General features: G+C 43.4%; 1 protein-coding gene across 4 annotated transcripts in view; it reads left to right on the top strand.

The window, feature by feature from the left end:
• pgm2l1 (phosphoglucomutase 2-like 1) overlaps positions 1-14708 on the top strand; it is a 162548-nt gene that overhangs the window by 128931 nt on the left and 18909 nt on the right. For all 4 annotated transcript variants that reach the window (XM_072576719.1, XM_072576718.1, XM_072576716.1 and 1 more), the window contains 2 exons: positions 4123-4220; positions 14049-14229. In XM_072576719.1, the coding sequence (XP_072432820.1) occupies positions 4123-4220; positions 14049-14229 (279 nt within the window). The remainder of the gene's footprint in view (positions 1-4122; positions 4221-14048; positions 14230-14708) is intronic.

The following is a 14708-nucleotide window of genomic DNA, read 5'->3' as shown; positions in this document are numbered from 1 at the left end:
TTCCATACCCAGATGAAAATTCAATCTTTGGCTTTTGGGGCCATCTACCTCTTCACTATCTGCACCATGCAAAAAAGTACTGTCTTTAAAATTCTGACTCCACAGCCATCTGTAATTCCTGGCTTTGGTGATTTCTGCTTATGGTTAACAGCAGTGGTTCCAGCCAAGATGCCTAAATGTCATCACTTTCCATTTTCTGAAAAACATCCTTCAGTTCCTCTTGTTGTCTTAACTTAGTGATCTTCTAATCCATTCTACTGTCTGTCTTCAAACACTACATACATGGGACCTTTGTTGTGAGTTTCTTAAATGGAACTTACAGTACTCAAAAGCTTTGGAAGTCCATGCGTACCACATCCAATGAACTGTCTTTTACTAGTCTTTCTGTCACATATGCAGAGGTTATTGCTGAAAATAAAAGCTCATGAACATAGAACAGTACAGCACAGAACAGGCCCTTCAGCCCACGATGTTGTGCCGACCATTGATCCTCATGTAAGGTAAACCTAATGTACGAACCCTGAAATTTCTGTGACCATATGCATGTCCAGCAGTCTCTTAAATATCCCCAATGACCTCACCTCCGCAACTGCTGCTGGCAACGCATTCCATGCTCTCACAACTCACAACGCCTCTGACACCCCCTCCATACTTTCCGCCAAACAGCTTAAAACTATGACCCCTCGTGTTAACAATTTCTGCTCTGGGAAAAAGTCTCTGGCTATCAACTCTATCTATGCCTCTCATTATCTTGTACACCTCAATTAGGTCCCCTCTCTTCCTTCTTTTTTCCAATGAAAAAAGTCCGAGCTCGGTCAACCTCTCTTCATAAGATAAGCCCTCCAGTCCAGGCAGCATCATGGTAAACCTCCTCTGAACCCTCTCCAAAGCATCCACATCTTTCCTATAATAGGATGACCAGAACTGGACACAGTATTCCAAGTGCAGTCTAACCAAAGTTTTATAGAGCTGCAACAAGATCTCTCGGCTGTTAAATGCAATCCCCCTGTTAATGAAAGCCAAAACACCATATGCTTTCTTAACAACCCTGTCCACTTGGGTGGCAATTTTAAGGGATCTATGTACCTGCACACCAAGATTCCTCTGTTCCTCCACACTGCCAAGAATCCTGTCTTTAATCCTGTACTCAACTTTCAAGTTCGACCTTCCAAAATGCATCACTTCACGTTTATCCAGGTTGAACTCCATCTGCCACCTCTCAGCCCATCTCTGCATCCTGTCAATGTCACGCTGCAGCCTACAACAGTCCTCTGTACTGTCAACGACACCTCCAACCTTTGTGTCATCTGCAAACTTGCCAACCCATCCTTCAATCTCCTTATCCAAGTCATTTATAAAAATTACAAAGAGGAATTTTGGCTAGCCCAAGAACAGAGCCCTGTGGAACACCACTCCCCACTGACTTCCAGGCAGAATACTTTCCTTCCACCACCACTCGCTGTCTTCTGTCGACCAGCCAATTCTGTATCCAAACAGCTAAATTTCCCTGTATCCCATTCCTCCTGACCTTCTGAACGAGCCTACCATGGGGAACCTTATCAAATGCCTTGCTGAAGTCCAAATACGCCACATCCACCACTTATTATCTTGTCTAGTAACATCCTCAGTGAACTAGTGGTAGTCCTTGTTGTGTCACCATAGTCTTACCAGAACATAGGAGCTGCTCTCTTGTTGGAGAAAAGTGACTAGTGGTGATTTAACCTGAGGGAAGAGGTTGAGAAGGAGAATCCTTCATGGTAACCTCAAACCAGTGATGGGAATTGAACCCACGCTGTTGGCATCATACTGCTCTGCAAACTAACAATTCAGCCAACTGAGCTAAACCAATTGGCTAGGGGGTTAGTGTCTTAGCATGAAAGAAGATTGGCTAGCTACAGGAAACAGACGGTATGGTCTTTGGCCAAACGTAATGATTGATGTCTGTAGAGATTTGTACTGGGACCTCAATTTGTCAATTTCGGTAAAATGACTTTGATAAAGGGGTGGAAAATATGGTTATTAAATTTGCTGATGACACAAAGATAGGTAGGAAAATTCTGTGTTATTAAATAAGGTTGGCACTTTTTTTTTGCAGAGCTGTTGTCCTTTCTGTTCTATATAGATTATCTAACCAGCGTTGCTCCCTTGCCTAATGGTAACAAAGAAGTAACCATTATAACAGGTTGTGTTTGAATGCAGTTCTACAAATGCTTGTGGTCCACAGTGCCTCTTGGTTGCCTAGTTTTGAGTTGCTAAATTTGTTCTGACTCTATCCCTTTTAACAAAGTAATACTGGGACACCACAGTGGGAGAGTCCTCATATGAAAATGCTGTTTGATATTTCTTTTTAACAGTGATTCTGGTATTTTTCGTATCATTTGATTTTGAACTGACTGGCTTGTAGATTTCTGTATTTGTAGTCTCTCCTCTTTTGAATACAGAAATAATTTTAGATGTCTGCCAGTTCTCTGATACTACACTTTTTTTCTATTGATCATGTATGGATATTACAGCTGTCTCCTTTCCATTTGCAATTTGACTAATCACAGAAAGTACTATTTTTACTTGTAGCACTTGAACTAGCAAGTACTGCCTTGCAGTTTATTAATGGGACAGAAGTGACTTGTTAATGAAAAACCTGTGAAAATTGTCCAGGAAGGACTGATACCTGAATTTGACATGCCATTCAAAATGGTGCTGCAAGCTGTATGCATGATGAACTTTTATTAGGACTGTGGATTTTGCAATTAAATGGACAAAAGACTGCAACTTTGTACCTGTGTTCCAAGAATAAATTCTGGGCAAAGAGTTAAGCACTTCTTATTATTCTTTCATAAGATGTGAGTATTTTTGTCTTTCCCTAATTGTCTTTGTGGAGGTGCCCTTTCTTGATTTATACTGATCTTCTAATCCATTCTACTGCCTGTCTTCCAACACTACATACATGTAGTTAGAGTCAAGAATGTGGTGCTGGAAAAGCGCAGCAGTTCAGGCAGCATCTGAGGAGCAGGAGAATCGATGTTTTGGGCATAAGCCCTTCATCAAGAATGCGGCTTATGGGCCAAGGGGTAAAGAGATAAATGGGAGGGTGGGGCTGGTGGTAGGGCGGGGCTGGTGGGAGGGCAAATGAGAGTGCGATTGGTAGATGGACATGTGTCGTAATGGTGATAGGTTGGAGAGGAGGGTAGACTGGATAGGTGGGAAGGAAGTAGACAGGTAGGACAGGTCATTAGGGTGGTGCTGAGTTGGAAGGTTGGATTTGGGCTAAGGTGCATCTGTACAAAGCCTTGATGAGACCACATCTGGAGTACAGTGGACAATTTTGATCACCTTATTTGCCTAAATAGCCAGCAATACCCACGTCCCATGGGCAACTTTAAGAAGATACTAACTCAGATCACAAAAACACTTGGTGAAAGTGGTAAGTTTTGAGGAACGTCTTAAAGGAGGAAGCCAGTTAGAGAGACAGAGAGGTTTAAGGAGGAAAGACTAAAGCTTGGGGTCTAGTCAGCTGAAGGTACACTCCAGAAGCCCTGACTTTAATCTAGTAAAACAATGCAATAATTACAGTGTAAAAATAATCTGACCCAGTTTCCTTGTTAGTTTGGTACTGTATACTCATAATGGTGATACACAGGTTGTAACGTGAAGTTATATTTGAATCCTAGTTGGGTTTTCTGTAGTGTATAAAAGTTGGAGCTTAAGATTTTTGACCCATGACCTTAAATATTGTTATAGGGGTTTTGCTAGAGTGCTGCTGTAGTTTTCAAATTGTATGCAAAATTAAAGGATATTCCAGTTGGGCTTCTAGGTAATGCCCACTGATCACTTTTCAAAAGATGAATTATGTATGTTGGCGTCAGCAGGTACAGCGACTGGAATTATAGGTCAGATTTTTGGATCATTCATTTAGTTCACGCTGAGACGATCTCCTGTGTCTGTGGGATTCATGGAGGGTTTAAAATTGGATTTCTTGTCTTGTCTGTCTCTCTCTTTCTCTTTCACTCTTTCAGCCAGTCTGCAACATATTTGCATGCCAAAGATGGTTGCACAACTTGGTGTTGAACTCTTACTGTAAATAGGACCTAGCTGATGTGACCTTTCCCTGCTTTATTTCACTAGATTCTTGCAATCAAGCTGGCTGAGAGTGAAGCTGCTCGAATTGTGTTGGCCACAGACCCCGATGCAGACAGACTTGCTGTTGCAGAGCAACAAGAAGAGTGAGTGTCAGTAATTGCATTTTACAAAATGGTCCCGATATTTATATTTATTAAAAAAGTTCTGAACAAAACGGCTACTTTCTACATTTAGACATATGCACATATATCTTTAATATTAAACAAATAACTGTGGATCTGAAACAAACAAGATCAGAAATTCCTGAAGAAACTCAGCAGATTTGGCAGCATTTGCGGAGAGAAAACAGAATTAACATTTTGAATCTAGTGACCATCTTTCAGGACTAGAAGCAACTGGGCAAGGTTGGTATTTATGCTAAATTGGAGTTTGGGGGAGGGGAGTGTGGGCGAAAGGAATGAGCAGATAGGTGGAGAGTGAGAGAAAAAAACAGTAGGAAGCCAAAGGGTTGTTAACAGTAAATCAGGGAGGAAGAGAGGCTAGATAAGTGATAATGAGATCTATGAGTAGTTGAAAATGGGTTGGCTGTGCTGATAAACAGACCATTTCATAGGAGGACTTGGGGGGGATGGTGTGGGTAGGTAATTGACAAGAAGGGAGACGTTCATGTTCTGAAATTATTAAACTCAGTGTTGAGTCCTCAAGACTGTAGGGCCCTCAAGTGGGAGATGAGTTGTGTTTCTTCCAGCTTGTGTTTAGCTTCACTGGAGCACTGCAGCAGGTCCGAGACCGAGATGTTGGCATGGGTCTTTATTTAATATACTTCATTTGCTTGTAATTTGTAAGCATCCTGTAAAGAGAAAGGAGCTCTTCCTTTATTGGGATGGATCCTTGTTTTGAATTTTTAAATTCTGAGTGCCGGTGGAAAATGTAAGTTTATGAAGAAATCTGGAATGAAAAGTAATGGGGACTATGAAATCTGTCATTCAAAAAAAAATCTAGTTTTAGTTTGCTACTGATTTCTTCAAGGAATGAAATCTACAATCCTTGCCTGACTTCAGACTCTGATGTGATTTACTCTTAACTCCCTTATGAATTGGCCAATGAGCAACCAACTCAGTTGTAACAATGTTGAATAAAAGGCAAAACTCAAGAGACCACCCAGCATCAACTTTGGTACCAGAAGCACACAAATGACAATAGCTGGGAACATCAAATTGACAGACTTTGGAACAGTACAAGGTGTTAGAGTCATCACAGAAACAGACTCTTCAGTCTAACCAGACAATGGTGAGCATAATCCCAAACTAAACTAGCCCATATCCCTCCAAACATTCCTTATTCATGGAGCATCCAACGAGCAGCGAAATCAACGTTTTGGGCAAAAGCCCTTCATCAGGAATAAAGGCAGTGAGCCTGAAGCATGGAGAGATAAGCTAGAGGAGGGTGGTGGTGGGGAGAGAGTAGCATAGAGTACAATGGGTGAGTGGGGGAGGAGATGAAGGTGATAGGTCAAGGAGGAGAGGGTGGAGTGGATAGGTGGAAAAGAAGATAGGCAGATCGGACAAGTCAAGGAGACAGTAACTGAGCTGGAAGCTTGAAACTAGGATGAGGTGGGGGAAGGGGAAATGAGGAAGCTGTTGAAGTCCACATTGATGCCCTGGGGTTGAAGTGTTCCGAGGCGGAAGATGAGGCGTTCTTCCTCCAGGCGTCTGGTGGTGAGGGAGCAGCGGTGAAGGAGGCCCAGGACCTCCATGTCCTCGGCAGAGTGGGAGGGGGAGTTGAAATGTTGGGCCACGGGGCGGTTTGGTTGATTGGTGCAGGTGTCCCGGAGATGTTCCCTAAAGCACTCTGCTAGGAGGCGCCCAGTCTCCCCAATGTAGAGGAGACCACATCGGGAGCAACTGATACAATAAATGATATTGGTGGATGTGCAGGTGAAACTTTGATGGATGTGGAAGGCTCCTTTAGGGCCTTGGATAGAGGTGAGGGAGGAGGTGTGGGCACAGGTTTTACAGTTCCTGCGGTGGCAGGGGAAAGTGCAAGAATGGGAGGGTGGGTGGTAGGGGGGTGTGGACCTGACCAGGTAGTCACGGAGGGAACGGTCTTTGCGGAAGGCGGAAAGGGGTGGGGAGGGAAATATATCCCTGGTGGTGGGGTCTTTTTGGAGGTGGCGGAAATGTCGGCGGATGATTTGGTTGATGCGAAGGTTTGTAGGGTGGAAGGTGAGCACCAGGGGCGTTCTGTCCTTGTTACGGTTGGAGGGGTGGGGTCTGAGGGCGGAGGTGCGGGATGTGGACGAGATGCGTTGGAGGGCATCTTTAACCACGTGGGAAGGGAAATTGCGGTCTCTAAAGAAGGAGGCCATCTGGTGTGTCCTATGGTGGAACTGGTCCTCCTGGGAGCAGATACGGCAGAGGCGGAGAAATTGGGAATACGGGATGGCATTTTTGCAAGAGATAGGGTGGGAAGAGGTGTAATCCAGGTAGCTATGGGAGTCGGTGGGTTTGTAAAAAATGTCAGTGTCAAGTCGGTCGTCACTATTGGAGATGGAGAGGTCCAGGAAGGGGAGCGAGGTGTCAGAGATAGTCCAGGTAAATTTAAGGTCAGGGTGGAATGTGTTGGTGAAGTTGATGAATTGCTCAACCTCCTCGCGGGAGCACGAGGTGGCGCCAATGCAGTCATCAATGTAGCGGAGGAAGAGGTGGGGAGTGGTGCCGGTGTAATTACGGAAGATCAACTGTTCTACATAGCCGACAAAGAGACAGGCATAGCTGGGGCCCATACGTGTCCCCATGGCTACGCCTTTGGTCTGGAGGAAGTGGGAGGATTCAAAGGAGAAATTGTTAAGGGTGAGGACCAGTTCGGCCAAACAAATGAGAGTGTCGGTGGAAGGATACTGTTGGGGACGTCTGGAGAGGAAAAAACGGAGGGCTTGGAGGCCCTGGTCATGGCGGATGGAGGTGTAGAGGGATTGGATATCCATGGTGAAGATAAGGCGTTGGGGGCCAGGGAAACGGAAGTCTTGGAGGAGGTGGAGGGTGTGGGTGGTGTCTCGAACGTATGTGGGGAGTTCCTGGACTAGGGGGTATAGGACAGTGTCAAGTTTCTGCCCATCCACTTCCAAGTTTTGCATTGTCAGCAAATTTTGAGACTTATTGGCACAGCCTGGTGCAACCTAGACTGTAGTGGGTCAAGGAAATAGCTCACCTCCATCCTGTCAAGAGTCAGTTAGAAATGGGTAGTACCTGCTGGCTTAGCCAGCAGCTGTCAGATCTCCAAAGGGAATGGAACAAACATATAATGTGTGCACTCTTGTTGACCTGTAAAACACCCTGCAACGTAATCAGAATGACCTTTTTAGGGAAGTGAATGAATCATGTGGGAGTCACGAGGATACAGTCTGCCAGCAGCCTACAATCCCAGACGTGCCCGGGCATTTCACTGCTTTCTCTTCAAATTGCTAAAATAAACATTACATTTATAGATGTTGTAAAAGTTCAAAGCAAGTTAAGTGATGTTGGGCCAATTTCATACCAAAGGTCATTATGCAGTGGAGGGACTTTTCCATTCTAAGCCTGCATTCCATGGCTTGCCATTGAGTCAAAATTGGTAACTGACTTCATCACATATTGTTTGCCTCCAGAATGTCCCAAACTAAGTCATTTGAAATTGAAATAACATTAATAATTTGAATATAACATTGCCTATCCTGAATTTTATTTTACATAAATGAAGGGAAACAAATTGGAAGAAAAATATTTGAAGCCCATTCCATAAAGACACCTTATGATGTGGTAAAATGGAATATGAAATGTTGCCATAGTCATTTACAATGATAAATATTATCTCAAAGACCATGACTACCAGAAGATGTGTAATAAATAGGCTTCTTTTACTAGGAGTCTTTGGATTTGGTAGGTTTGTTTAAAATTTGCACAAAATGACTTTTTGGCCCATGCTACAGAGTTGTGTGAAGCTGAGAAACCTCTTATTAGAACCTGATTCCATGTCCAGTGGTCTCTGCGTTAGACCATAACTAACTGCTGTGTCTTAGTCAAAACAACAGGAACAGAAAACTGGGAAATCATGTTTCTTGCTTCTCTGCTCTCCACTCTTTTGTGCTGGAGACTATGGCTGTTGGGTAAAGTCGCCATAGTCTTACCAGACCAGAGCGCTGCTCTCTCATTAGCGACAGGACCAAGTGGTGGGTTAACCCCATGGTCACTACACCTTGAGTGAGTGGAGAGATTGAGAAGGAGACTCCTTCATGGTAACCTCAGCGAATGTTGGCTCCACTCTGCATCGCATGCCAGCTGTCCAACCAGCTGAGCTAACCGATCCCAAAATGATTTGGGTAAAGGCAGGATCAGGCTCAATGGTTGCCACCACAGTTGGATCTCCAACTAATGAAAACTTTTGGGACTTGTTCAAATTGAATTTTTTGTATTTGTTTATGTAATATTGATTGCCCAACCCTAATTGCCTAAAGGGTAGTGAAGATGCAACCATTGTTTGTTGTTTTGGAGTCACAAGTGAACTAAAGAGCTTTGATGAATCAGATGAATATTTACAGCAGTCAACATCGGGCACATGGTTATCATTAGGCTGGGTTTTTATTCCAGTTATTTTAATTGGATTCAAATTTCACAATCTGCCGTGTAGGATTTGAATCAATGTCCCACGTCTCCTTGCGACTGGATTATAGTCCAGTGACATTTCCACTACACACCCACTTCCCCCTAAATAGCTGATCAGGTAAGATTGAAGCCACCTTTGCTCATGTATTAGGAGAGGAGGGATCACCCATGCACACGCTTTAGGTCTGTGACCTTTTTCATCAAAACCTAGCAACATTTTGTTGCATTTCTACACCCCACCCAAATTGATTAAATTTAGAATAATGTGGAAACTTTGAAAAGTTTGAAATAGATTATTGTGTGAATTATTATTGCTCGTAATTATCTGATCACACCTTTTACATCATGAGCTGTGATTTGTGGGTTCCCTGAAGCTCCATTAGTATCTTCAAACAGCCCACCTTTCTGAAGGTAGTAAAGCTCATATCCTGAGACTGAAATCATTTACAGCATAACGCCGTTTGAATGCATTATAAAACAAATGTCTGTGAAGCGTTTCTGTCAATTTCAGTTTTGGTTTTAGAAGTTGAATCATTGAACCTGATTGTACAGTTGATCACTGAGAAGAATTTTTAGCTCACCTAGTGATCTAACAATAGCTGGATCAGAAATTGGCTAGCTGAAAGAAGACACGGGGTGGTGGTTGATGGGAAATGTTCATCCTGGAGCTCAGTTACCAATGGTGTGCAGCAAGGATCCATTTTGGGGCCACTGCCGTTTGTAATTTTAATAAATGATCTGGATGTGGGCATAGGGGGATGGGTTAGTAAATTTCGGATGACACTAAGGTGGGCAGACTTGTGGATAGTGCTGAAGGTTGTTGTGGGTTACAGAGGGACATAGATAAGATGCAGAGCTAGGCAGAGAAGCGGCAAATGGAGCGATATGTGGAAAAGTGTAGGTAATTTACTTTGGAAGAAATAACAGGAATGCAGAGTACTGGGCTAATGGTAAAATTCTTGGCGTGGGTGTTGATGAACAGAGAGATCTCAGCGTCCTGGTGCATAAAATCCTTGAAAGTTGCCACCCAGGTTGATAGGGTTGTTAAGAAGACACATGGTGTGTTGGCATTTATTGGTAGGGGGATTGAGTTTCGGAGCCATGAGATCATGCTTCAGCTGTACGAGACACTGGTATGGCTGCACCTGGAGTATTGTGTACAGTTCTGGTCACTGCATTATAGGAAGGATGTGGAAGCTTTGGAAAGGGTTCAGAGGAGATTTACTAGGATGTTGCCTAGTATGGAAGGAAGGTCTTACGAGGAAACGCTGAGGGAACTGAGGCTGTTTTCATTGGACGAAAGAAGTTTGAGAGGTGATTTAATAGAGATGTATGAGATAATCAGAGGGTTAGATAGGGTGTACAGTGAGAGCCTTTTTCTTCTGATGGTGAAAACTATCAAAGGGACGTAGCTTTAAATTGAGGGGTGATAGATTTAGGACAGATATTAGGGGTAGTTTCTTTACTCCGAGTAGGAGGGGCTTGGAATGGCCTGCCTGCAACAGTAATAGACTCACCGATGTTAAGGGCATTTAAATGGGCGTTGGACATACATATGGATAATAAAGAAATGGTGTAGTTTAGATGGACATCAGATTAATTTCACAGGTCGGCGCAACATTGAGGGCAGAAGGGCCTGTACTGCGCTGTAACATTCTATGTTCTAGTGGCTTTGTGACCGAAGGCGGGGTTCTACCCTAATATTAAGTCACATCATTTAACTCTTACCATGATTTTTTCTATTGGCCTTGATGATTCAGGGTTAGGGGGCATTTTCTAAAAGCACTTGGACAAATGGCCAGGGTTCCTCTCCATGTTATTTGTGGACAAGTTGAGTTGTAATACCCTCTGCAGTAAGATAACTTGTGCATCTTAGTTGACCACGTGAAGAGTACTAGAACACTGTAAAACCTTATTGAAGCAAGGGTTGAGCCTCAAGACTTGGGGAAAAACATTCAGTACGAATGTGGCACAATTCCCGACGTTAGGAAATGCATTACTTTCTTACACTGTTGCATAACATTGGGAATTTGTGCGTGGAGTTTGAGCAGATAGGGGAAGCCCTAAATGAGTTTTTTGCTTCGGTTTTCACCAAGGAAAGGGAACTTGTTGTGAATGAGAACTTTGAGCAGCTGGGAAACAGGCTTGACCAGATCAAGATTGATGAAGTTAATGTGCTGAAAATTTTGGCAAACATTAAGATTGATCAGTCCCCAGGGCCAGACCAGATTTATCCGAGGTTGCTCCGGGAAGCGAGAAAGGAGGTTGCTAAGCCGCTGGTGAAGATCTTTGCTTCCTCACTCTCCACGAGGATAATAGGGAAATCCCTGGCACTTACAGACCAGTCAGTCAGTCTTACGTCTGTGGCCAGCAAGGTTTTAGAAAGAATTCTGAAGGATTGGATTTATGACTGTTTGTTTGGAAAAGCATAGCATGATTAAAGGCAGTCAGCATGGCTTTGTGGGGGGCAGGTCATGTCTCACAAATCTTATTGAGTTCTTTGAGGAGGTGACGGGATAGGTCGACGAAGGTCAAGCAGTGGATGTGGTGTATATGGACTTCAGCAAGGTATTTGATAAGGTTCCCCATGGTAGGCTCATTCATAATGTCAGGAGGTATGGGATACAGGGGGATTTGGCGAACTGGATTCAGAATTGGTTGGCTGACAGAAGGTTGTAGATGGAAAGTATTCTGCCTCGAGGTCAGTGTTGAGTGGTGTCCAACAGGGCTCTGTCCTTGAGGCTCTGCGCTTTGTGGTTTTTAAAAATGACTTGGATGAGGAGGTTGAAGGTGGGGTTAGTAAATTTGCTGATGCAAAGGTTGGAGGTGCCTTTGATAATATTGAGGGCTATTGCAGGTTGCAGCGTGACATAAACAGGATGCAGAGCTGGCCTGAGAAATAGCAGGTGGAGTTCAACCTGGATAAATGCAAAGTGATGCATTTTGAAGATCGAACTTGAATACTGAATATAGGATTGGAGACAGGATTCTTGACAGTGTGGAGGAACAGAGGAATTTTGGTGTTCAAGTGCATAGATCCCTCAATGTTGCCACCCAAGTGGATAGGGTTATTAAGAAAGCATATGATATTTTGGCTTTCATTAACAGGGGTATCGAGTTTAGGAGCTGTGAGGTTTTGCTACAGCTCTACAGGTCTGTGGTGAGACTGCACTTGGAATATTATATTCCTACTATAGGAAAGATACAGAGGCTTTGGAGAGGGTGCAAAGAAGGTTTACCAGGATGCTGCCTAGACTGGAGGGATTGTCTTATGAAGAGAGGTTGACTAAGCTCGGACTTTTCTCCCTGAAGAGAAGGAGGAAGAGAGGTGACCTGATTGATATATACAAGGTAATGAGAGGCATGGATAGAGTCAATAGCCAGACCCTTGCCGCAGGGCAGGATTAACTGGCATGAGAGGTTTTACGATATTAGGAGAAAGGTATCAAGGAGACGTCAGAGGTAGGTTCTTTATGCAGAGTTGTGAATGCATGGAATGCATTGCCAGCTGTGGTGGTGGAAGCAGAGTCATTGGGGACATTTAAGCAACTGCTGGACGTGCACATGGATAGCAGTGAATTGAGGAGTGCGTAGATTAGTTTATTTTATTTTACATTAGGATGAAACCTCAGCCTGTTCTGTTCTGTACTTTTCTATGTTCTGTGTATACATGGTGAATAATCATGAAGACGATGATAATACGTACAATTCCTATAATATGGGATCAGGCCATTTGGCTCATCGAGTCCATACTGACCCTCTGAACAGCATCCCACCCTATCCTTTCCTATCTAATCCGACTCCTACGCCATCCCTGAATCCTCATGGCCAATCCACCTAACCTGCACATCTTTGGACTATGGGAGAAAACAAGAGCACCCAGAGGAAACTAGGGAAAATGTGCAAACTGCACACGATGCTGGAATCAAACTTGAGTCCCTGGCACTGTGAGGCAACAGTGTTAACCACTGAGCCACCATGCCACCCCATTAATCCTATTGTTCCATTCCAGCTTCTCAAAGGACACACTGATTCATGTGGAAATGTTGTCAAAAGCTATTTGACAGTATAGAGTCACAGAGTCATAGAGATGTACAGCATGGAAACAGACCCTTCGGTCCAACCTGTCCATGCCGACCAGATATCCCAACCCAATCTAATCCTACCTGCCAGCTTCTGGCCCATATCCTTTCAAACCCTTCCTATTCATATACCCGTCTAAATGTTGCAATTGTACCAGCCTCCACCACTTCCTCTGGCAACTCATTCCATACACATACCACCCTCTGTGTGAAAACGTTGCCTCTTAGGTCTCTTTTATATCTTTCCCTCTCACCCTAAACCTATGCCCTCTAGTTCTCGACTCCCCGAACCCAGGAAAATACTTTGTCTATTTACCCTATCAATGCCCCTCATAATTTTGTAAACCTCTATAAGGTCACCCCTCAGCCTCCGATGCTCCAGGGAAAACAGCCCCAGCCTGTTCAGCCTCTCCCTATAGCTCAAATCCTCCAACCCTGGCAACATCCTTGTAAATCTTTTCTGACCCATTTCAAGTTTTACAACATCTTTCCGATAGGAAGGAGACCAGAATTGCACGCAATATTCCAACAGTGGCCTAACCAATGTCCTGTACAGCCACAACATGACCTCCCAACTCCTGTACTCAATACTCTGACCAATAAAGGAAAGCATACCAAACACCTCCTTCACTATCCTATCTACTTGTGACTCCACTTTCAAGGAGTTATGAACCTGCACTCCAAGGTCTCTTTGTTCAGCAACACTCCCTAGGACCTTACCATTAAGTGTATAAGTCCTGCTAAGATTTGCTTTCCCAAAATGCAGCACCTCACATTTACCTGAATTAAACTCCATCTGCCACTTCTCAGCCCATTGGCCCATCTGGTCAAGATCCTGTTTTAATCTGAGGTAACCCTCTTCGCTTTTCGCTACATCTCCAACTTTGGTGTCATATGCAAACTTACTTACTGTACCTCTTAAGCTTGCATCCAAATCGTTTGTGTAAATGACAAAAATGGATAATGTAATTGGGGAGGTGATCTGGAAATAAAAGTCTAATGATGACCATGTATCCACTGTTAATTGTCAGAAAAACCCATCTGGTTCACTAACGCTCTTTATGGAAGGAAACTGCCTACCTTACCTAATCTGGCCTACGTGTGGTTCCAGATCCACAGCAATGTGGTTGACGCTTAACTGCCCTCTGGGCAATTAGAGATAGTCAATAAATGCTGCCTAGCCAGCAATGTCCTCATCCCATGAATGAATAAATTTCGAAAACATTTTGTTTCCTGGGTCGTCTTTCAGTGAAAGTTGGAAGGTGTTTTCTGGAAATGAACTTGGAGCTCTCCTTGGATGGTGGATGTTTAAATGTTGGAAAGACAGACATCCCGATCCAGCTGATGTGAAGGATGTGTATATGCTGGCAACCACAGTCTCATCTAAAATCCTCCAGGCAATCGCAATTCACGAAGGCTTTCACTTTGAGGTGAGGTACAATTTTACAGCAGCTCAGAAGTATTGATATATTTAATAAGTAGGCTTCTTTTTAAAAAATTATATTTTCAAAAAATAATCTAGATTGTATTTGAGATGAGGTCTCTTTTACTGAGATGACTAACCATCCTCCTTCCCACTGCTCTTCAGTAACTTGTGTAGGAAAAGTGCATGTGGAACAATAGGGATATGATTGTGAAATTGTTAATCTTCCACCTACAAATTTCTAATATCACCTGATACTTAACACCTATACCATTGTCCCTGCAAAAGTCACTAATTTCAGAAGAGTGTGGTGAAATACATTAAACACTGGCTGCAATGGCTAATTGAGGGTCCAAATGTAACTAATTTATATTTCTAATTGGTAAACAAAATATAAGTAGACACAATTGTTTGGCATGGGATCTCAATTCATTGACATATAGTGTGGATTTTCCCCTCTGGACATGATGAGAATGGCAAATAATT

This window comes from Chiloscyllium punctatum, chromosome 9 (assembly GCF_047496795.1).
Source record: "Chiloscyllium punctatum isolate Juve2018m chromosome 9, sChiPun1.3, whole genome shotgun sequence".
In the NCBI taxonomy this organism is placed as follows: Eukaryota; Metazoa; Chordata; class Chondrichthyes; order Orectolobiformes; family Hemiscylliidae; genus Chiloscyllium; species Chiloscyllium punctatum.
This window is presented reverse-complemented; position numbering and strand designations above follow the sequence as displayed.